Source organism: Impatiens glandulifera, chromosome 8 (assembly GCF_907164915.1).
Source record: "Impatiens glandulifera chromosome 8, dImpGla2.1, whole genome shotgun sequence".
NCBI lineage: Eukaryota > Viridiplantae > Streptophyta > Magnoliopsida > Ericales > Balsaminaceae > Impatiens > Impatiens glandulifera.
In genome coordinates, this window is record NC_061869.1 from 9,193,861 (window position 1) to 9,218,976 (window position 25,116).

Consider the following 25,116-nt stretch of genomic DNA (forward strand, 5'->3'; position numbering starts at 1 on the left):
AAAGGTTCCTCCCAAGATAATGGTCAAAGTCAGAATGATAAGATTAATTATCTAGGGCATATCAATTCACCACATTCCCAACCTAAAAAAAAGTCAACTTATTTGGAATCAGAGATTTCGATCCATCTCCACTTCTTGACACCCAATGTAAAATATGTTAGTTATTTTCTTAGTTCAGAATCATTACAACTTGTTAGAATTTCCTTTTCCAATATCTAACCTGCATCATGAGTCATAAATAAAATCATAACTCGATCTTTAGGTTCATAAGTTGAGATTCTATCTTGTCATGAATCATAAACAAAATCATAACTCGATCTTTAAATTCATAAGTTGAGATTCTATCTTGCTTCTCTCTAACGATGGAAGTTCTCTCTAACGATGGAAGTTACGAGAATATTAAACTTACGCCTATGAATCGATGACCACAACTTATTTATAATTCCCATTTATTTATTATTTAATCCATCATAAATAATAAATAAATAACCGATTTCTATACATAACAACCTGTATAATACCAATAATCAAACGTGACTTTAACCCAATAACTAAAATACTTTAATAAACAATTGCTCAAACACATTTATATATATTAGTCCAATAAATCTAACAAAATACTCAACTTAATAACCTATGTTTGTAAATTTTATCTTATGCATGATTTAAAATAGTTTGAAATATAATTATATAAGTTTAAATGAAATAATATTTGAAATATAATTTAGTTAGACATATAATTTATAAAACGGATTAAAAAAGAAAAAGGGCAAAATTACGTATCCTAAAAGCAGGGTCGGCAAAATTTTATGTTATGGATGAGTTTTAATCCTTTTTTCTGCAACTTTTGCAACAAGGAAAAAAGATTAATAAAATTGTTTTACATTTTAAAAATATTTATACATCTGTGTGTTTAGTTTTACGTTCATACACTCATATCCAACTCTAAAGTATTTGAAATGAGTCATTCTTTTAAACCAAAAGAGAAAAGAAAAGGAAAAGTAATTAATCAATGTCATTAATTATAACTAAAAGACAAGACCGTGGCTATATATATATATATAGAGGCTGACGACCAGGGCCACGACAATGGTGGTCACATTAATTTTGCCCCCATATATGTCCTAAAGTGGAGACTAATTTAAAATAAGGGTTAAGATTATATAACAAAGATTAATTATAAAATCAATATTGCTAATGAAAAGTCACACCTTTTCAAAATAAAAATAAAAATAAAAATTGGCAAGCACCCATAAGTTAAAAAATTAGGAACGAAGGGTTGTCTGTTTGTATGTTTTATTTTTATTTTAAGGTATTAAAAAGCAAATTGATTTTAGAGACAATGACAATATTTGACAACCAACCATGTTGGAATTGTTTTTTTTAATGTAGCGCGCCACCTTAGCCATGATAGAATGTTTGACATTAATCTTTATTTTAACAATTTCTAACACCTTAGCGACAATGGTTAATTAAAATATTAAATCTTGCTTCTTTTTTGGCTCATCATTCATTTGCCTTTATATATTGACTAACTTGGATAAACATCATGTTTTCTCTTTTTCTTATCCTAATTAATCTTCTTTTGCATAATGAACAAAAATTATCTGTTAGGATCTAGGTCGCGGCTGGAGGACCGGGGTTAATCCGGTTAGAGATTAACACCGAGGTTTCAATACTACACAAACTGTCACAAACCTTTGAACTAGGTTCAAGCGCGGGAGAGGTTTGTTTCAGGTTGAAGTAGCACACTTGTATGATAGGCAGAATCGGTTTCGGATGATGAAGGTTTGAAAAATTGATGAGTCGGTTTTTGTAACCTGGCGGTCCGGTTTGAATAGAGTTAAATAGGTTAGAGCGGTGTCAATCGGTTAGAAAATGGAACCGACAGAAAGTAAGTAACAAGACAGATTTTATGGATGTTCGGAGATAAAGCTCCTACGTCACCCCTTCCTCTCGAAACCGCGAGAAGGATATTCACTAAGGAATACAAGTACAATCCGATCGAGACTTATTTTCTGCTCGATAACACTCTTACAATTTACACCAAAATTGTAAAACACACACTTCAACTTTAGCACTTAGGCTTTCTCTAGAGATAGAACACAACCTTATCACTTGTGAATTAAATGCTCGCTATATCACTTATGTCTTACTGTATATCCCTCTTAGAATCTCTTGTTGTGCCACTTATGTCACATTTACTCTTCTTCAACTGCTCCTTTTATAGGTGAAATATGCCAACGGTCATATTTCACTTCCTTGAATCTGATTGGCTGAGCAGAGGTTCAGAGGTTCAGTGGTTCAGTGATTCAGACCCTGCGGTCATCTTTTCAGACCTGACGATCAATCTCAGACCTGGCGGTCAATCTCACAGACTTGGCAGTCTGTTCTTCCGGTATGTAAGACAAACCTACTAGGTTTGTCTTTTACTCAATGTGGACACTGTCTGTTAAATAGTTGTCTGTACTTGGAAGATCTCCTTTCTGACTTATCCTGAAGTGGAAAGATCCTGTAGGACTGTCTTCTGCAGCCTGCAGACTTTCCTCAAACTTGTATGGATATGGAAGTGTTCAGTCTGTTCCTTTGGTATCATTCTCAACAGATACCCGAATTGTCTTCTTGTACTGGTCGGTCATTCGACTTAACCGGATGGCTTCCGGTGTAAGTGGTTTAACCGGACAGCTTCCGGTTATTCCTTTGCTTTGTGGTTGATCGGCTGTCTGATGTTTCCGGTTTTTAGCTTTGACCGATCCTTTCTTTGTGCGGTCATGTTCCGAATGTTCCTGGTCGGTTTAGTAGTTTGACCGGCTAGTCTTCTTAGCCGGTTTATTTGTTTGACCGATCCGGTTCCTTGTTCCTGCATGAAAGGTTTATTTAAGTTAAGTTCTGTGAACCGGTCTAATTTTATCTAACATTATCCTATTCTAAGTTTGAGAGGATAGACAGTTAAATGAATTATGCTAAGCAAAATTAAATGTTGAGTATGTGATATTGTACACAATGTCAACTCTTCTGGTTTATCGGTTTTTGAGCCAGTTGTTATCGTTAATGGACGTATACAAGACAGGGCAGTTGTAATTTTATTTGTTTACCCTAATTTTTTTTTGTCGTAAACGCCTTCCAATTGGATTACATCTATCTTCACTTCCAAGTTAAAACCAACGTGTGAAGTGTTTTTTTTTTGAGTTAAATCTTAATTGATGTGAATTATATGAGATTATTTTTAAACAACTTATAATTTTCAAAATTTAATCCAATTTTTTTTTTTAACTCATAGCATTTAAATACTTAATAGTGACTTATTTTTTACTGTGTTCATTTATCCTATAAATATCGCAGTGACAAAAAGATGTTAATATTCTCAAAGGTATATATATATATATATATATATAAATTAACGGTATGACATCTAACATTTTTATTATTTTTTCAACCTATTTATTTATCTAGTTATTAAAAATTGGGTAAAACCTACGTTTATTCACTTGTTTTATTCATAAATTTTTCGTTAGATTCTTAAACTCACCTCAAATATTTTTCAAGTCCACCCTGTTAGAATTATCCTAATTAAATCCTAATTTAATGTATGAGAAATTAAAATCTGAATGCGGCGGAAGCGTACCTTAATTAATTGCATGAATCTTTTCTTTCTTTGTAATAGAAAAAGTCATTAATCTCTCTTTCTTTAGACTTTTTTATGTGGAATGGTTCTTCCATTTGATAAGTAAGTCAATAGGTTTCTCACTCTGTTGATGGGGACGCGAAGAAGAATTGACGTTTCTTTAAATGGGAACCATTACCATTACATATAACCAACAATAAGTTAGTTATTATGGTTTGACAATTTCTAATTTAGCCCCTTCATTAAATTAGAAATGTCACTTAGGTATCCTCACTTTATATTCATGATAAATACACTCATAAGCCATAAACTTAATTTCACATTAGATCACGTTATTTTGGCTTATATTAAATATGACATATGCACAATTATTTATTATACAAGTGACCCTACAAATTCTAACACACCCAACTCAAATTTCTAGATCCGTCCCTAGTTATAGGTGAGAAAAAATCAATTCATTTTATCCATTCATATTAAATCCAAATATTTATCAAATTCGTAATCTAAACAATTATATTGATTATCCAAAATAATTTTTTTTTATCTCATTGCTTAATATGTTTATTTTATTTTATTTTGCTAGCTAATGTTTAATATGTTTATTTTTATTTTTATAAACCACTTTTCAACCCAAAAAAAATATTATTAAATTAATTTTTTTAATAATACCTTTTGTTATAATTAATTTTTATTTATTTTTAATAATAATTATAAGATGAGTATGGAATCAATCTATTTTTTTCAATAATAATTATAAATTCATTTTTTACTAAAGTAATACAATTAATGAAATATTTTTAATTTAAATTCTTTAATTCATTAAACAAAAAAATGGATGGTTATACCAAAGAAAAACTGCTTGTGTTGATATATATTTTAGTTAGCTATAATATTAAAAATAATGAAAAATATAATTTTGTTTGGATAATCCTAATTTAGTTTAACACGAACAGTGGCTTCTAAGTTTGGGATGCCCTAAACTAAAAATAAAATATTCTTATTTTTTATTTTATATTTAAACATACACTAGTATATAATAATTTTGTATTTAAATTAACAAAATATTTTAATTTAATTAGTTAAAAAAGTCTGTTAAAAAATGTTCCGATGTAGTTATTGTTATCAAACTTATATATATATTTAATTGGAAATAAATATTAAATTGCTATGGTCCCTTTATATATATAAATTTTTTTATATTTATTTTTTTCCAAATAATATTAATATTTTCAGTTAATCACTCTAATTTATTTACATATAGTTCAATAGCTCACAGTTCAGCCCACTTATTTTGGTCTGATTTGAATAACTTACCGTTGGAAATTGGAATGGAAGCAATATATTGGTCCATTTAGGCATTTATAAACAAATTTTGCATCTGAATTTATGTTATATCTAAGTTTCAATAATTTATTTTAATAAACTTATTACTTTTATATTTAATTTAATTATGCTTGAAAATATTATTTTTTAAAAATTTATCTATAATTTATCAACTGGACTCGGAAATTATTTTCAAATTGGATCCATTATAACAAGTCCAAAATCGTGTTTGACAAAAAATAAATTAACCATAATTCAGTTTGTTGTATTTGAGTTGATATGAAAGGCTTAATTTAAAAATATAAAACAATTCTCTTATATAATTAAGTTTTTAAAACAAAAATATAATACATATTATTTATTTTTACAACAAAATTTAGGTATAATTATATTAGGAATCCATTATATTATTTTAAATAATATTTTTGTATCTTAGTGCAATCATAGTCATGAGTGACCAACCCTAAGAATATGAGGCCAATTCATATAAAAATTTTGTGTCAATTTTGGGCCTATGAATACTAACTAATTCAAAATATATATTTATTAATTAAATATATATTAACATTTTGGGCCCATAAATATGGACCTATCACCTATGTAAATTTTGCATACCTTTCCTTCGATTAATTTTGGATGTTACCCATACAAGTAATGCCGATGACAACCCACATGTATAAAGTGAAAAAAATAAAAATAAAATAAAAGTGTAATGTTTTACTTTTGTGTATACGTGTCATTGTATGAGCAGAATCGAAAAAATTGTCTTCTTCCCTAAATTGGACCGGGTGAAGTGATAAGTATTTAGAGTTTTCTTTCAAAAAAACATTTTTTGGTAAATGATATTATATCTAAGTTTGTTAGGAGGATTGAATAGATACAGAAGATATGTGAAGACTAAATTATTGGGTTCTATCCAGGGACGAATCTATGTAGGGCTCGGGTGGGCTCAAGCCTACCCCAAGAAAAAAAAATTGTTTTTTTTTACGGTAGAAATATGACATCACCCTTAATTTTTAAAAAAAATTAATATAATTTATTATTATTTTTATCTAATTATTAAAAAAAATGGTAACTTTACTTTTATATACTTACTTTTTTTAAAAATTTCGTTATTATTTTAAGCCCACCTAAATTTGTTTCAAGCCTATTCCCGTTCGAAATTCTGGATCCGTCCTGGTTCTATCTATTTTATTATTTTATTAATTATATTCTACCATTTCGTTTGAAATCAAAAAATTTATTCGAGTGTGAATTTTCGAAAAAAACGATTAACATTCGTTTATCTCTAATTCAAAAATTCTTAAAGATAAGTTTACAAATGGTCACTATCTATCTCCCTTCCAGAAAAATCTTCAACAAGCTCCACTCATCCATCCCATTATACAAAAACACAACACACTATTATATTCCATTTCTTTTCTCTCATCTCTCTCACACACACGCGCACTGACATCTATGATGATTCCTTCTTTGGAGAAATCTTTATTCGTCATATTTCTACTTTTCTCAACGGCTTACAGATCTACAATCGGATGTTACACATCAATCTTCAGCTTCGGCGATTCGTTAGCTGACACCGGCAATTTGCTTAGTATCTCCCGGAGCTCCGGCGGAATAACTACTCAAATCGGCTTCCCACCGTACGGCGAAACCTATTTCCACCGCCCTACCGGCCGTTTCTCCGATGGCCGCATCATCATCGACTTCATCGGTACGATCTTTCAATCCTAACCATATATATATAGAGAGAGTTGAACCCTATTTCAAAAATGCATTAAAAAATAATCATAAAAAAATGTTTCAACATAAATACATAATGTATTGTAATAATAAAATATATTGTTTATAAATAATAAATTAAAAATAAAATTTAAAAAAAAAAATAGAATTTAGAATAATAAAATGATTGATTTAAAATTTATTAAAATTTATAATATTAAATAGTTAATAATTTCACTCAATAAGACTTTGTTTGGATTAGAATTTTTTAAAAAGTTTAAATAAAAAAATAAATAATGATTGGTGATGATTTTAAGGAAGTGATAATATTTTTAATAAAATGACTTAAAGTTATTGATATATATAAATAAAATAAAAATAAAAATTTAAAATAAAAAGTATTTTAATATTTTAATTAATAAAATGAGTAATTTAATGGTTAGAAAGTGATTGGTTAAAAAATTAATTTTTATTAAGTTTTTTTAAAAAACCAAAAGAACAAGCCTTAAAATGTTTATCAAGGCTTTTTTTTAGTTTTGACTCATGGTATGCTGCTATGTAGGCCTTGTTTGATTTGACTATCTTGGTAAAATATTTTAAAATATTTTTATTATTTAATATTTTAGATCTACTTAAATAAACTAAAGATAGTTTAATATTTTAATATTATTTGAATGTTCCTAGTTAATAAATTGAATAAAACGAGATGCTTAACCTTTTTATGTCATTTTTAAAATAAAATTTTACATTAGGCACATTGACATTAACATTTGTTTAATATGTTATATATTTTTCTTTTAAAAACATTTAAATGTGAAATCGTCAAATTATAGTTGTATTAAATATTTCTCTTTACTTTAGTGGTTAGGTGAGATCTTGTTGGATCATAAGTATTTAGTTTGTATATTTTATTAACCTAATACAAACTTGCCTTAGAAGGATTATTTAAAAATAAAATAACCACACATCTATACCAACTAAAAATGACTATTTCTTGGTAACACCGAAATAATAACAAATTTTTATTTAACAATGAAAAAAAATTGTAATATAATTTTAATAAATATGTTTTAATATATATATATATATATATATCAATTTTATTTTATCAACATTTAATGATTTTTTGGTTTAAAATTTGGTAAGTTTAACTATTTTGATCCGTTTGAATGCTTATCGAGAAACCATAATTTCAATTTATTGTGAGAACTAAAAAAATTCCTTTTGCGACTAAAGTTGAATGTAACAATTTTACAAGCCTTGGTGAATTTTGTTAGATCTTAATTGAATATCTCAATATATGTGCTTAGTCCATCATGTAGGTTAGTTTAGTCTAGCTAATAGTGTCAAGTATTTTGATGCAGCTCAACACCTAGGGCTTGATTTGATCCCACCATATTTCGGTGAACATAATGCCGAAATCTATCACGATTTTAAGCAAGGAATGAATTTTGCGGTTGGCGGTGCGACAGCATTGGAAAATGATTTCTTTGAGAAAATGGGTATTCCAGTTCCCTTCAATAATTCATCTTTGCTTGATCAGCTGTCATGGTTCAAACAAATACTACCCTCTTTTTGTGACTCAAATTTAAGTAAGTGAAGAACTAATTAACTATTAACTAGCTATATATGTTAAATGTGCATAATCTTCATTAATCTATGTCTTTCTTTAGGTTGCAAAGAATTCTTAAAGACTTGTTTGTTTTTGGTTGGAGAGATTGGAGGGAATGATTACAATAATCCACTCCTAATTGGTAATATCACCCTTGAAGAAGTAAAAACTATAGTTAATCCTGTAATCAATGTGATCGGATCTACAATAACAGTAAGCATTTTGAATGGCTAGTTTATATTGTTTTGTTTTTGTAAGTTTAACTTATCTTTTAAGTAATATTTTCTCTTTTAATTTATTAATTAGGAATTGATTGAGATTGGTGCAGTCACACTTGTAGTACCTGGAAACTTACCAATTGGGTGTGTACCCGTCTATTTGAATCACTTCAAGGACTTAGCCAAACAATCTGATTACGATCCCAAAACAGGATGCATCAATTGGCTAAACGAGTTCTCGCAATACCACAATGAGAAGTTGCTTGAGGAAATCAACAAGATTCGCGAATTTCATCCCCATGTTACTATTATCTATGCTGATTATTACAATGCTGCAATGGCGCTTTTCAAATCACCTAGCAAATACGGTTAATAAAATGGTTTTTTTTCTTTGACAACTTGTTGGGTTGTTGTTAAGTTTTATTTTGGGTGCATTTCAGGTTTAAAAGATTGGCCATTGGAAGCATGTTGTGGGGGCGAAGGACCGTATAATGTGAACTCGTTGGTTAATTGTGGTGATCCTTCGTCGAAGATTTGTGCCGACCCTTCTACATATATTAATTGGGATGGAATACATATGACTGAGGCTGCAAATAAATGGATTTCCAAAGGTTTATTAGAAGAATACACCTTTCCTCTCATTGAATCCAAATGTATTTCATCATCTTAATTTTTATTTTACAATTTTATGTCTATTATAATTAGCTCTTAACTTGTTTTATAATTAGTAATTTTAATATTGACTATGATGTTTTTTTTTATTTGGTTTGTTTTTGTTTGTAAGATTGTATATTAGAAAATGTATAAATTGGTTTTATTGTAAGTGTTTTAATTTGTTAAGCATTTAATCAGAATATAAATAAAATTTTAAACCTAATTTATTTAAATATAAAAATTATAAATTTATTATTATTTTTATATTATAACTCAGATATAAGTTAAATTCCAAAAATAATTATATATATATTATTTTATTTATATTCAATCCAAAATTTATTAGATGTAGATGATTTGATGTGAATTATTTATATATATTTTTGTTGAGGAATTATTTATAATCATTTCTAAATAAATTTTTTTAATTAATTATTAAATCATTTTTAAAAATATTTTGATCATTTTATTCCAGTAATCTTTTTCTAAAATTATATATATATATATATATATATATATATATATATAAATAATATTTGGCTTAAAGCCTTGTTAGTTACTTTAGATTCTCTATCTTAAAAATAAACTCTAAAAAAAGTTTAAACAATCAATATATTTCTTGACATTTCTCATTTGATGGCTATTTGAGCAGATGAGGTTTTTTTTCCCTTTTTTATATCAATGAGATTTGAATTGAGGTTGAGTTTGGTTGGTTGACATTTTGTTTTGTTGAAATAATTCTCTCTCGTTGGTAAGTCATTTGTTACTCATATTCTTCGATTGTGTTAGTAATCATTTTTAGAGTTTGTATGTCCCCTTTTTAACAACAACCAAAGAGATGAAATAATCGGATCTAAAGTTATTTATTATTTTTTTTTAATAAAAAATACTCATATCTTTTCTATTAGTTTATTTTTTAAGGTAAGATGTTAACATGCCTCCGCAATCATAAAAAGCAACTCTTACATATATCTTTCCATGATTTATATGAATTTTTCATTAGTGTCATATATATAGATGGCTTATTTTCACTTGACATAACATTTTCCTGCGTGTTTATCGATCAACGTTTAAGGATAATTTTAATTGTCACTTATAACATTTAGTAGTGATTTTTTCATCACCGTTTTATTGGTTCGTTCGACTTTTTTTACTTCAACACTCATGGTTCGAGAAATTAAATGAATTCGTCTTTGAAGAAATTCTCCACAAATTACATATTCGTTAGATTTTTTCTATTGGGAGTATTATTTTTATAAACTATTTTTACAATTTGATATTTAGATAATTAATTATTTATGTTGATTTTTTTAAAATATTATCTTATATTATTTTCTAATTAATTTATATATATATAACTTCTATTTGAATTTATTGAGAATTAATTCCTCTTACAAAAATTAATATTTAATATTTTAGTTCTGTAATCTCCGGCAAAATCCTTTATTTTAGTTTTGCAGAAAAACTCGAGGTTTGAGAATTTTAACCTCGCTTTGCATGTTAGAAATTCTCGGTCAAGGTAAAGATTATCCGGTTCTAAGTTTGGACCTGTCAGTCCTAGGTTAGACCTCTCGGTCTTAGATATAAAAATTCTCGGTCAGACATTTCGATTCTTGTTCAAGAATATCGATCGGACTTGTCGGTCCTATCGAATTTCTCGGTCCTAGGTCCGGACCGATGGTTGTCGGTCGGACCTGTCAGTCCTCAAGAACACCAAAGTGCAGGTTTTGTAATTTTTGTTTTAAGCTTGAATTCTTTGATCCAAAGCATGGGTAGCTTCACAAAGCTCCTAAAAATATGTTGATTATTATCACAAGGTATCAATCAACCTAGATGATGATCAAATCACTCAAAACAGTTTGTGAAAAAAAAAAATAGATTTTTGGTTTTAAAACTATTTTGAGGAGAAATGAGTTATCAGTTATCTTCCTTATATTTCATATACTTGATTGGTACTAAAACAAGAACATTGGTTGTTCGTTTTGACCAAATAAATAACTCAAAATTTTCAATTATTTTGAAAATTTTGATTTTGATCAAACATGACCGTGATGAATCTAACATGATCCAAACAGTTTTCCAACATGATTACAATCATATTGGGAAGTTTTATGGGTTGTGATTCAAATGAATTAGCCAAGAACAATAAATCTATTTTTATTTTATTTTAAAAATACAAATTTGGGTTTTTATGTTTAAGGTTGATTGATTATTTTTAACATATACAGAAAGTTTATAAATGATCCCAAGATTGATTTCCAACTATAAAACACAATAAATAACAAGCATACAAGCTTATGCAATTTGAAATATAAAAATTTCAAATTCAAACTGTAAATATGAATTAGAGGGTGATTGAACTTTACCAAGAATTGGAGAATACTCCTAGATCCTTAGGGAAGCTTTTGAGATGCTAAGATCCAAGTTTTAAAGTCTTAAATAGAAAATTCGAAAAATCCAAAAGCTTGAAGCTTTAATGGCGGATTTCTGTTTTTCTTTGATTTAGAGCTTGAGATGTTATCCAATATTGGCTTCAGAATGATTCAGGGGCTATTTATAACACCCATGAGTCAGTGGAAGCTTCAAGTGGATCGAATCAGCCAAAAGTCATTAATGGCGTTTTGGCTGTTCTTCGGGCCACTTGCTGAAATAGGGATGAATCACTATTGATGTAGGAGAAATGATCACCGTGACAGGGTTGACTGTAGGTTATATTCAATCTTTGAGAAATCAAAGATGGGACTGCATCATTATCCCTCTAGTGATCGCGACGAAGAAGATGGTGGTGATCAAAACGACGCCGTTTCAGGCGTATTTTGGCGTTCAGGGCATTCTGTCAGTGATCCGTTAAAATACGGGCATTCCGTGTTTTTATGGACGGTGCAAATGTTCGCGTTAGTGGATCAGGTGCGATGTGGGCGCGCGTTCCCTATGTTGCAGCGGGCTATGTGGTCCGCCTGGGAGCGTTGGATGACAATACATCGCTCATCCGATGACTCTAGTTTCGGCTATAGCTATTCTATAGATTTTCGGCTACACCTGAATACGAATTTTATTTTATTTTTTTATTTAAAACCTTAAGGGATTGTTTGAAATTGGTTTTCTTTTACCCTTTTGACTTTAATTTTGATATTTTTAAATATACAAAGTATTAAAATAAATATGACAAATATTTTACCATATATATATATATATATATATATATATATATATATATATATATATATATATATATATTAAGACTAAATAAATAATTTTGAGGGATGAAATGAGTAACTCATTTTATTCTAAATTATTTATTTTAATTCATTGATTTTTTCTAAAATTATCTTAAGATAAATGAGTACAATGTTTATCTCAAATAAATAATTTTTTTTTTACCATTTTCTTAATTAATTAGGTTTTAATTATTACAATAATTAATCTAATTAATTGTTTTAATTAGGTTTTGACAGGATAATTATTTTAATTTTATTTATTCAAAAATAAATTAAAATAATGATTTTAATTTTATAAATTACTAAATTTTTAGTGCTTACAATTTCATATAATCGACATAATTTTGTTATAAAATATTAATATATATATATATATTAAAACAACTAATTTAAATATTGATTTATATAAAATAATATTTAATATAAAAGTTAATTAATTAATTTCTCATAAATTTATTAAAAAAAAATTGGGAAACATTTATTAAAAATATTAATTCTGAATCATTGTCTTGCCCAACCAACAAATTTTATATCTTAAATAATAAGTTCATCTCCAACCTAAATATCTATTCTCAAACCCAAAATATAATAAACATTCCATTGTTCAGTAATTTATTTCCAACAAAAAAATAAAAAATAAAAAGAAAAACTCAAACTCAAAAGAATATTTTCAGAATATTCTTTTTTATAATAATTTTTAATTTTTTCAATATTATCTATATATTTATCTAAAATTATAAATTGAATCCATAACAACTTATTAATTACTTTTAATTTCTTATTCAATTACAGAAAATTTTAATAAAATTAATTAGAGCATTGGGAGATTCGTACTAAGAGATCTACGCAGTTCCGATTTGAAACTATCCAAAAAGCAATAAGAAGACGTCATGTATGTATAAAAGCAGTTGAAAATATGCGTCAAAGCGGTGCTTCAAATGAAGATGTTGTGAATATTAAGGCATTATTTGATTTAATTTTCAATAGTATTATTCTAACAAGTTGTAATTAATTATTTGAACTCGACATATATTCAAAGCTAAAATGTTGTTCATAAAAGATTCAAAGTTCAAAGCAGATTTGAAGTTCGATTACGTGTGGGACATCGTTAAAAATTTCGAAAAATTTAAAGATTGTTCAGCAAGGAGCAGAAGAAATCAATCTTGCTATCCCTCTTCCGAGTCTGACTATCCAACTTCTGAAACGTCGAGCAAGCATCTCCTAGGAACAAATTAAAATTATCATGAATTAAATATATAAATAATTTATATAAATAAATAAAATAGGTAAACAAATTAAAATATAAATTAATTATATAAATTAATTAAAAACAAATTAAAAGGACTGAAAATGAAAATTTTAAAAACTTTTTGAGTATATAAACCTGTTCCCACATATTTGGGTTTGAATGAGAGATTTTACAGAAAAACTAAAAGATATAATTGAGTTTAAAGTGGGTTTAAGGTTAAAAGATATAAAGGAGTTGAGTTGAGACTTGAGATAATCCAAGTCTAATAAGTAAATTACATCACTTTTTTTCATTCACTTTTTCTTTTTTTCTTTAATGCAATCAATTTTCTTTTATAAATAAAAAAAATTATAAAAATTTATATATTTCTATCTATTTTCTCTCTCGTTCACACACACTGGCGCACTAACACAATTATAATGATTCCTTCTTTGGAGAAATCTTTATTCGTCATATTTCTACTTTCCTCAACGGCATACAGATCTACAATCGGATGTTACACATCTATCTTCAGCTTCGGCGATTCGTTAGCCGACACCGGCAATTTTCTTTATATCTCCCGGAGCTCCGGCGGAAAACCTACTAATGTCGCCTTCCCACCCTACGGCGAAACCTATTTTCACCGCCCTACTGGCCGTTTCTCCGATGGCCGCATCATCATCGATTTCATCGGTACGATTTCATCTATTTATATTTATTTTTCCGAATATAATATAGTTATAATTATACATATTTTGCGTTTCATAAAACTTAATTATATCGAACTTAACTAAGAATAATGTGAATTAGTATAAGCTAATCAAACTTACTTGATAGATGTGACATTGAACCTTTCCCTAAGGCTAGTTTGATCTTTAATTATTTGGGCTTTTATTGGTTTCTTTTCTAAAAAAAATATGTATTAAATATTTTTAATAAAATTGATATTTAAATAGATAAAAGAGAGATTAGATGGTTGAAAGATTAGATGAAATGATGTTTGAATTTTAGGATAAAAAAAATACTAAAAACTTGTAACAATTAGGTTATTTAAGGATTTTTTTTTAGATTTTATTCAAAAGATCTTATTTGATGTAAAAGTAAGTTATTTGGGTTTTTTTATTTGTTAAATTATTATAACTTCTTTTTTATTTAAAATAGTTTTTTTAAAGATAAAATAAAGGTATTTTAATATTTTAATTGATGAAATTAATAATTTCATATTTATGCTATAAATATAAAATTGGTAAAAGATGAGATGAAATATATAAAAAAAAAATCCAAAATAACCAAGACCACTTCTAAGCCTTGTTTGAGGAAGTGGTTTTTTGAATTTTGTGGTTTTATCCAAAAAAAAAAAAAAAAAAAAACTCTTGTTTGATAAAAAGTAGGAAAAAATTAATTTTTAAAATTTAAAGACTAATTTGTCTTTTGACTTTGGAAAATATGGTGTAGGTGAAAGAATGATGGGTTTAGAGAGAGAAAATAAAATTAGAAGGTAGTTTTGATATTTAAATGATAAAATTATTTGATTTGATGTTTAATAAGATGTTTGGGTTTTGGGATAAAAAATGGGTTTTATTCAAAAAAAAAAAAAAAAAAAAAAAAAAAAAAAAAAAAAAAAAAAAAAAAAAAAAAAAAAAAAAAGGCCATAAAAAAAATGGTATTTGAAATTGAAAATGAAGTAGTGGATAATCGTGTGCTATGTTTAGGCCATGTTTGATACCAAAGAATCTTATTGTAGATTTATTAAAATAAAATAAAAATAGTTTAATATTATTTGAGACCTGATTTGAGTAAATATCGAATAAGGACGGAAACAGATGTTCAACATTTTTTTAAATAAAATATTTTACATTGGGCCGATAACATTATTTTATTCTATATATTTTATTTTTTTTACTTGAGTAGTTGGTGAGATCAAGTTGTAATATCATATTTAGCTTTGATGATGCATATGTATTTTATTTTATAATAATTATAATTTACCTTTTAAATTGTCAAAATATAAAGTGATATTGATTTTTTTTTTTTTAATTTGATAAAAGATATGATTGAATTAATTAATATTTTTTTAATAAAAAGTGATTTTTTTGATAAATTTTTAAATCAAATGATTAAAAAAAAGTTTAATCAACTTTTTATACCTACCAAGATTGGTTTTAATTTTTTTCTTTTTTTTTTTCACAAAAACCAAAATTTTACTTTCTCCTAATAACACAAACTTGCATTAATGAATTCTTTATAAAAAAAAACACAACCATATCTATAACAAATAAAAATGCATTTATATTTAAAATAATTGAATACTTGGTCAAATATCTAGATCTAAACCCGGATTGAGTTGGTTTTAATAATAAAATTTAGTCATTTTACTTACCCTGAATTAGTTGGATTAAATGTATCATTTGGTCGATTTGATAAAAACTTTTTTATAACATTCTCGACTTCGATTTAAAATACTCGACCCGATCATTAGATATCCAGGGTATACGAGAATTTATTGTCATTCATATCCTTATATCTACTCTTATATACATATAATAAAATAATTAATCAAATAACCTGGCCATTAGAGTAACTTAAATAACTCAAATTACAAAAATTGTGTCTAAAATAACTCAAATGATAAAAATTGTGTATAAGAAACCACACTAATTTGATTTTTAAAAGTTGGGTGCATGAGCCAAAGATGTAACAATTTTACAAACCTTTGTTTGATTTGAATTGAATATATGTGCTTAGTTCCTTCATGCAGGTTAGCTTTTTAAGGACTAACTAATATGCTAGCTAATAGTGTCAAGTATTTTGATGCAGCTCAACACCTAGGGCTTGATTTGATTCCACCATATTTCGGTGAACATAATGCCGAAATCGATCATGATCTTAAGCTTGGAATGAATTTTGCGGTGGGCGGTGCGACAGCATTGGATAATGATTTCTTAAAGAAGATGGGTATTCCAGTTTCCGTCAATAATTCATCTTTGCTTGATCAGCTGTCATGGTTCAAACAAATCCTACCCTCTTTTTGTGATTCCAATTTGAGTAAGTGAAGAACTAATTAACTATTAGCTAGCTATATATATGTTAAATGTGTAAAATCTTCATTAATCTATGTCTTTCTTTAGGCTGCAAAGAATTCTTAAAGACTTATTTGTTTTTGGTTGGAGAGATTGGAGGGAATGACTACAATAATCCACTCCTAAATGGTAATAGCAGCCTTGAAGAAGTAAAAACTCTTGTTAATCCTGTAATCGATGTGATCGGATCTACAATAACAGTAAGCATTTCGAATTGCTAGTTGATATTGTATGTTTTTGTAAGCTTAAGTAATCTTTTCACTTTTTAATTTATTAACTAGGAATTGATTGAGATTGGAGCAGTCACTCTTGTAGTACCTGGAAACTTTCCAATTGGTTGTCTACCCGTCTATTTGAATCACTTCAATGACTTAGCCAAACAATCTGATTACGATCCCAAAACAAGATGTATCAATTGGCTAAACGATTTCTCGCAATATCACAATGAGAAGTTGCTTGAGGAAATCAACAAGATTCGTAAATTGCATCCCAATGTTACTATTATCTACGCTGATTATTACAATGCTGCAATGGACCTTTTCAAATCACCTAGCAAATATGGTTAGTAAAAATGTTTGGTTTTTTCTTTGACAACTTGGGTTGTTGTTAAAAAATATTTGTTGGGTGTATTTCAGGTTTTAATGAATGGCCTTTCGAAGCATGTTGTGGGGGCGGAGGACCGTATAATGCGAACTCGTCGGTTAGATGTGGTGAACCTTCGTCGAAGATTTGTGGGGACCCTTCGACATATATTAGTTGGGATGGAATTCATATGACTGAGGCTGGATATAAATGGATTTCAAAAGGTTTATTGGAAGAATACACCTTTCCTCTCATTGAATCCAAGTGTATTTCATCAGCTTAATTCCTTTATTTTTCACAATTTGATGGGCATTATAATTAGCTCTTATCTATGTTATGTTATGTATTTCAAATCATTAAAATAATGTTCCTATTTCTATTTTTCATTTCATATTTTAAAAGGTGAGAGGAGACTTTTTATTGATCCACATTATGAAATCACTTATTATTTTTATAGTGGAAAATTATTTTGAGAATATCTAGAGTTGTTCTGCAGGAGTTTTCAGAAATCGAATTGGTACAGAAATAATAATAAAATAAATCATAATAAAACAAGACAGGAATTATAAATTACCTTCCCATCTAACACATTGTCCTGTCTCTTTGTAATTCTTGGGGATTGTTTCATTAATTATTTGGGAATTTTAAAAAAATTCAACTATCATGTCTCTTTCTGTTTAAATACTAAATTACTTTTATTTAAATATTATTATTATTATTAAATAAAATAAAGATATTTTAATATTATATATACTTAAAAATAATTTTTTATTTTTTAAATCATATCAAACTAGATTAAATAATATTCAGAACATTATTTTTTTTTTAAATTAATATTCAAATAAGATAACTGAAAAAATAGTTTTGAAATAAATAAAACTTTTATTTTTCAAAACCAGATGATTTAAATTTATCAGGTCATGTAAAGGAGAAGTTATATGTTTAAATTATTATTATAATTATTCTATATAATTTTTTTTAATAAATATATATAATTATTTGACAATTAAATAAAATTATATAAAAATATTAAAACATATATGTTTAAATTTGTTTTATTATTATAATAATTTTATATAAATAATTAAGTTACTGAATATTATAATTATTTGATAATTAATTAAAATTATTTAAAAATATAAAAGAATAATAAATTAGAAAAGAGGAGAAAAAATGAATATAAAAAATTGAGACTATAAATTTAATCGCTAGAGAAGGATTTATAAAAAAAAAATTGTGTTTAAACGCAAAATTATTTATTTAAAATTATCGATTATTTACGCAAAGGTTCGATAATCTCATCTTATAGTGTAAATCAAACGAGCTCTATATACAATAAGATTTTCTCAAATAATTATAATGTAAATGGGGCTCAAAAGTCAAAGTTCACTTATTTTAGTGTGATATTTTTTTTCCTTGTACATGATTATTAAAGTTTGACAAAAAGAAATATCATTCAAGACATGATATATATAAGATGGCAGACATACATTATTATTATCAAAGTTTCAAATTGAGAACTAACTATTTATACGAACCTAGCTAGTTGTGAATTTAAATTCTTATTGGGATATTTTAATTATGCAAATTAAGGGTTCAAGACTCAAGAGTCCCAAATTGGACCAAAAGCTGGAATTCCATGAGCCTTGCATGCATTAACCACGTCTCTACTACCTTGTGGATTGCTAGTTACTATCACCACCTCCGCCCTAAACTTCTTCGCCATCTCCACACTCATCTTCGAAACGTCGGGTCGCCCTAAAACCATCGTGTCGTGCACTATAATTCTCTCCTCGGGGAATCCACTTACCATCTCCATTATTTCCCTCCCGAAATTTTGCTCCACTCCCTTTGTCACCCACAACAAGCACACATTCGCTTTACTTGGTTGCACGAGGAATGACAAAAAGACACAAATCCCCGAGCCGGTTGCCACGAGTAGGACACGGTCGTACATGTTAGTTAAATACGGAAGGCCTGCGAAGTGGACTTTCCTTACCCAAAGGTGGCTTGGTGGGTGTGAAACTAGGGTTTTGGTGAAGTCTCCCACTGCCCCAGCCAACATCATGTGCTCGTTTATACCATCGGATATGATACCGAATGCGTGCCACTCAGAAAGTGGAGACGGGCTTATACGTCCCAATATCCCGGGCTTCACGCCACCATCGAACTTGATTAAGGTGGCGTGGCCTGAGGGAGATGATACGCGAACCGGAACCCTTCTTACGGTTATCCATGGGATAATTATTGTTATAGACACGGCTAGAGTCAGCCAGAACTCGGGTTGGTTAAACAATCTTTGTGCGATGTGATCGGAGTAACTTTTGGTTAGTGGATCGTACGAAGTGGTGAGGATGATGAAGAGCCAAAGGAGGATTAAGGCTGTCCATCCGGCTAAACGATGAGTTCTTTCGAATAAATTGTGATGAAGGTGGCGGAGGAGAGGAAAAGCAGCCAAAGAAGACATGCAAAGGAGCACGAGAATGGCGGATGCGACTATAATGGCTTCGGTCGAGGTTTTTTCTCTATTGTTTATGGTTAGGATTATTGCGTAAACAAGCCAAGCTATGGAGGAAACTCCGCAACCACTATGAATCCCACCAAGAGACTGCAAAAGAGATGTGACAGCCGTCTTGAGTCTAAGTGGAACACATGAATGGCCAAAGAGTTTCACCACTAGCCAAAAGACAACTCTAAGGAAGGCCTCACTTCTACACATAGTTAGAACAAAGATGTTGCTTATAGAAAAAAGAGTAGCTCTTTCTCTAGCATAAATAAAATGGCCAGTGGCTGCGAGGATCAAGCCGATGAGGTTCAAAGCGAAGGAGACAGCGAATAGACGTTTGTAGACCGTGAAAAGACCTTGGTCTAGTAAAATGATTGAAAGTCTCGATTCTTTAGCGATTTCGCGCTTGATTGGCTCTTCTAAGTTAACATCAATAGTAACATGTCCAAGATCATTGTCTTCATCGAGAATATCTTGATCAAGGTCAAGATCAAGATCACAGAAATGACTACTAGGCTTGCTGAGGGACCTTTGAGATAGGCTTGCTATAGAATTAGAAGCAACCTTAAAAGAAGGAACCCATGATTTCAAGCCGGTTCGACTTTTTTCATCGGCTTGAAACGGGGGAGATGTGATCGCGAACAAATTCGAATGAGATTTGATTTCGAAGGTCACCCCTCTACAACTTGTAAATTTGTCAACTTTCTCTAGACTATGCATTTTTTCTAGTCTTTTTCTCTCTTGTTAGATAAATGAAAAAGAGAGATTGGATATATAGCAATATTGGAAGAGAATGTAGTAGTTTCATCAGCTTTAATATTGGCATTTCATGTTGAAGAGAACTATGCCATTTATAGAAAAGTGAGTATAATTATTAGTTGACTTACTTAGAAGTTGCATGTCTTCTAATTTATTTATTTATTTTTAAAGTATTTCTTTTTATTGTCTTGTTTTTTTAATTTATCTTAAAACTTAATTTAATGTTTCTTAGGTTAGGAAATAAAATATCTTCAATCATATTATCTTATATGGTAGATTATATTTTCTTATTTATAATTCCTTCCTTATGACTTTAACCAAGATCTCTACATATATGGATTATAATTTATTGTAAAAAAAATTATCTTTTGTTTTTGTTAATAGTTTTCCTAAGTTTTTTTCTTTCTCATCTGATGAGTTATTATCAAATTTTCATCATTATATATACCATTTAAAAAATGGTATACAATTATGAGCTTAATTAGATGGAAACAATTAGTTGTTAATTAAAAAAAAAGATGGAAATAATTATTTTCTCTATTTTATTAAACACATATGCATATACAGGTATTTGTATGAGCTGTTTCTATGTAAATTGATTTAAATTATTACATTATAATGTGATTGTTTTTAAAATAAAAAATTTAGAAAAATAAAATAAAAATCACATGCAACAACTATAAAATATTTAAGAAAGAAATATATTATTACTATTATATATAAATGTGGTTAGGATCATAATATATTTGCATACATAGTTTTATTTTTGTACATTCCTTGCCAAATATTGTTTTTACCTTTTTTTTTTTTTTTTTTTTTGGTTATCGCGACTATGTTTCTTATTATTTAAGTTTCCTTCTTATTTTGGTTATTGCGGATATTTGTGATCTTTTAATGACTCTCAAGTTCTGTTTAATTTGGATAACTTTTACTTAATTATTTTTTATATTTATATTTTACAATTTAGTTGTAATTTTCTCGATAAAATTAATCAATAAAATGAATTTTATCATTTAAAAAACCTATGATTTTCGTGGTGATGTTTAGTTAATTCATTTAATAAAGCTGTTTATTTATGTTCCTCAATTCCGGTTAATGTTGTTACCCATAATTTCATTCTTATAACTATTTTTTTTCTCAAATAAAATGCAGATATTTATTCTAAATACAGGTAAATGAGTGAAAAAATTGATTAATATATGACTGAGAAAAAGAAGAAAGTTGATCAAAATTCTCTACAAATTTAAATGCTTATTCAAAATTAGTCTAAAATTAATGTCAATTGGCTTCTCTAGAAAGAATTCCACAACTATGAAATTTTATAGCATTAATTAATCTAATAAGTTTTTTTAGTTAATTAGGATGTAACATATCTTCTTAATTGTGAGCTAGTTATGCTTTTATTTCATACTATAATCATACCTAAATTACCTATTAGCAACTTAAAGATAGTAGGTTAGTTAAGAATCCATATTTTCATCTTTCTTTATATTTACAAGTGTTTTTACTAATTTTTCTTCAAATTTTATTCTTTTGTGTATTAACATAAATATTGGTTAATATTATTAAAATACTCACATGTATCAACACTAGTATTTTATATAAAAATAAAATTGAGCGTGAACATGACGAAAGTTTTCGTTTAATTCTAAATTAAGAATCATTTCGCATAGTTATATAACAAAATAACTCATCATGTTTATAAGTCCGTTGTCTTTGTATCTTTACTATTTAAAAGGAGAAAGATTTTGTTTAATTCAACTTAGATGTCTCTAAACGAGTATTTCATGTATTCAAAAGAAATTACCTAGGTGTATCTCGATAAGGCGGTTTAAATGTATATCATAATCATTAATATTTAAAATATTAATGTTGGCATATTCTAATCAAGTGATTAGTTTGTATGTAATCATATTTTATTTATATAGTTTCATAAAAAGAATTATTTTCTGATTTTTATTATAGTTTTTCAATAATTTTATAGAATTTTTGTTCTTACCAAATGATATTTTTAGTACTATTATTGTTTAATTGAAATTTCTTAAAAAACTTGAATAGAGTTCAATTCACATGTTCAATATTTTGTTTGAATATCATGTTATTAAAATTTGATAAGGGAGCTAGTAATATGTTTATAGAGTTTAAAATTTAAAAGATATTTTGGAGTCTATATTAGAATAATTTAAATAAGAAAAGTCCTGAAACTTTTGTTTTTAACTGATTTTGTTCGGTTCATTGGATGACTTGGGGTTGTTTTTTGGCGTGCTAGTCGAACATGAGCATATTTTATGGGTGGGGTTTGAGTTTTGTGCTTGTTCTATTGGGATTTTCAATTTTGGCTAATCGGGTGTGGAATATATGTTGAAATCAAACAACTTAAAGAATTTGAACATATTTGAAATAACTCAATTTAAACTTTTGTTTAAATTTATGAAAAATAAATTCAATTTTATTTAGTGGAAGAATTAAGTTATTTAAGCTACGGTCAATAGCCGGTGACCAAATTGCTGCGTCAACTATGCTAATGCTTGACTTGGAATTTCATTACCGATTATTTGGAAAGACCCATTTTCCTTTTGTTTTTTTTTTTTTGTTTTTTTTTTCTAAAGACTCAAAGTGAATTCACATAACTTAATTGACTATTTTTTTTATTATTTTTTTTTATAAACTCACCATACATAGTTCACTATTATATTTAAACTATTCTCACAACTAAAGAGAAAAAATTGGATTAAAGGATCAATTATCTCTCCATTTAATCAGGAGAATTATAACCAAATTGTGAAAAACTCATAAAAACAATTCAATATAAGTTATGATATAACTTATAAGTTGTCAAAAGGTTTCAAATATATAAAAAAATTCAATAATATCAAAAACAAATGTGATCATCATAAACAAATAATCGTTGTTAGAGTTATAGTTACTAAACTGTGTTTTGATCGGGTTTGTGCCTAGACTTGCTGTCCCCGATAAAAGAAATTCTAACTATTTGATATTTTGGCCACTAGGTCCAGTTATGTGACTTATAAATATAAGATCTTAGTTTGAGTTTAATACACATAATAATTATAAAGTTGGGCGCAGACCGTTGTGTTTCTGTTTCCTGCATATTGTGAGTTGGCTATTTATTTCTGTGCAATAAATATTAATTATTATTACTATCTCTAAATTGTACTATAATCTTCGCAACATATTGACAACATAGTGAAAGTTTCATCATTTATTGGTTTTCTCTCATTTTGAATTTCGACGTAAATATTGTGTACATACTACATTTAATTATTACACGCATCTTTTGTATATCTGAATATCTATTTCTTTTTAACAAGCAACTAATAATTAACCACAAATACATTAATCAAGACAACTTACTAGTCAAGATAATATCAAGGCAAACCCTTGTCACTTTTCCATGTAATACATTTTCATATTTGTAGGAAGCAAATAAACTAGCTAATTGATTAATTAGTCAAGCATTTTGATGGACATGTTTTGTCCCTAACATTATCATTTTAGTTCTAGAATCTTGAGTTTTTGTTTTCATAAAGAAAATGCTTGATCAATTTGTATTTTTTTTTTTTCACGATAAGAAGTTTCAAAATGATTTTAATATAAAAATACCATCTAAAATACACCCTCAAAAGGATGAACAAGGAAAAACTAAATCTAGAGAGCAACCAGATATGTCTTAAATAACCCACTATGATATGATTTATTTTGGTTCAATTGTGATGTATAATTAGTGTCGCTAAATCCACATATATATTAATCCCAGTGAAATAAAAATATGGAGTTTGGAATTTAAATAAGAAAAATGTTAATAAGATGATGTTAATCTAGTAGTAGGGTGGTAAACGAGTTGAGTGCAAGCCGAATAGTTTCAGGCTCGAGCTTGACCCGTTTAGCATATATTCGGCTTCGAGTTTTTATATTAGAGTTCAAGTATTTAGTTGATCTCATGTGTTGGTCGAGCTGGCTCGTTAAAAGTCGTTAAGAGCTCGTTAAGAGAGCTCATTAATTCGTTTACAACTTAGAGTTAGGTTTTACGTTAGGGTAAGAGCTTTACCTTTTATTGTTATTAAATATTAATATATTAAACGATGTTTTACTTCTAATAAAATATAGTCGTACTCCCATAAACGAACTTCTAAATGGACATTTTCACGGGCTTCTAAACGAACATGATCTAAGTCTATTAACAAGGCTCTAACCGAAAATATGTGTTGCTTGACTAACCGAATATCTAAAAGCTATACTTTGATTATTTTAAAATTTTAAGCTTCGAACCCAATTTGTTAAGACTATAATTGAGTTCAAAACCGAAATTCGAATAGCACAAACAAATCTGTTTATTTATCTTCATACCTAAATAATTTTGCAAATGTAGATATTTCTTGAAACATTAATGAATATATATTTGATCTATTAATAATAGACTATTATACCCTTTTTTATTTTATCTCCTTACATAATTGGTCATCATTAACCTCAAGTCAATAGTTGGGAGACAAATTAAATAATGCAGATAAGACAAATATATGTCACATATAAGATCCTTCTATATATATCCAAAATCTGATATG

The 25,116-nt window shown here is 27.9% G+C and overlaps 2 protein-coding genes across 4 annotated transcripts; one reads left to right on the plus strand and one right to left on the minus strand.

The window, feature by feature from the left end:
- The first annotated feature begins 6,323 nt into the window (after positions 1–6,323).
- LOC124911177 (GDSL esterase/lipase At1g28600-like) lies at positions 6,324–17,693 on the plus strand. Of its 3 annotated transcripts, none has more exons than XM_047451626.1 (5): positions 6,324–6,665; positions 8,038–8,265; positions 8,347–8,498; positions 8,592–8,871; positions 8,944–9,326. In XM_047451626.1, exons 1-5 carry the CDS (start codon positions 6,410–6,412, stop codon positions 9,171–9,173), a joined length of 1,146 nt encoding a protein of 381 aa, XP_047307582.1. In that variant the 5' UTR covers positions 6,324–6,409; the 3' UTR covers positions 9,174–9,326. The 3 variants fall into 3 exon arrangements, with proteins under 3 accessions (XP_047307582.1, XP_047307580.1, XP_047307583.1); XM_047451624.1 differs by lacking the exons at positions 8,038–8,265; positions 8,347–8,498; positions 8,592–8,871; positions 8,944–9,326 and adding exons at positions 16,421–16,648; positions 16,732–16,883; positions 16,965–17,244; positions 17,319–17,693 and having other exon boundaries at positions 6,331–6,665; XM_047451627.1 differs by lacking the exons at positions 6,324–6,665; positions 8,038–8,265; positions 8,347–8,498; positions 8,592–8,871; positions 8,944–9,326 and adding exons at positions 14,001–14,296; positions 16,421–16,648; positions 16,732–16,883; positions 16,965–17,244; positions 17,319–17,693.
- Positions 17,694–18,764: 1,071 nt separating this feature from the next.
- Positions 18,765–20,491, minus strand: LOC124912561 (adenylate-forming reductase 06235-like). The gene is made up of 2 exons (XM_047453202.1): positions 19,160–20,491; positions 18,765–19,105 (listed from the first exon to the last, which is right to left on the minus strand). The coding sequence occupies exons 1-2, from the start codon at positions 20,489–20,491 to the stop codon at positions 18,869–18,871; spliced, it is 1,569 nt and encodes a 522-aa protein (XP_047309158.1). The 3' UTR covers positions 18,765–18,868.
- Positions 20,492–25,116: the final 4,625 nt, after the last annotated feature.

What these genes read in the sequence shown, in the direction of transcription:
- LOC124911177 (XM_047451626.1), top strand. Translation starts at nt 6,410, where the DNA reads ATGATGATTCCTTCTTTGGAGAAATCTTTATTCGTCATATTTCTACTT. An exon ending in CATCATCATCGACTTCATCG is followed by an intron (nt 6,666 to 8,037) that starts GTACGATCTTTC and finishes ATTTTGATGCAG; the next exon opens with CTCAACACCTAGGGCTTGAT. An exon ending in CAAATCACCTAGCAAATACG is followed by an intron (nt 8,872 to 8,943) that starts GTTAATAAAATG and finishes GGTGCATTTCAG; the next exon opens with GTTTAAAAGATTGGCCATTG.
- LOC124912561 (XM_047453202.1), bottom strand. Translation starts at nt 20,491, where the DNA reads ATGCATAGTCTAGAGAAAGTTGACAAATTTACAAGTTGTAGAGGGGTG. An exon ending in GTGTCTTTTTGTCATTCCTC is followed by an intron (nt 19,106 to 19,159) that starts GTGCAACCAAGT and finishes AAGGGAGTGGAG; the next exon opens with CAAAATTTCGGGAGGGAAAT.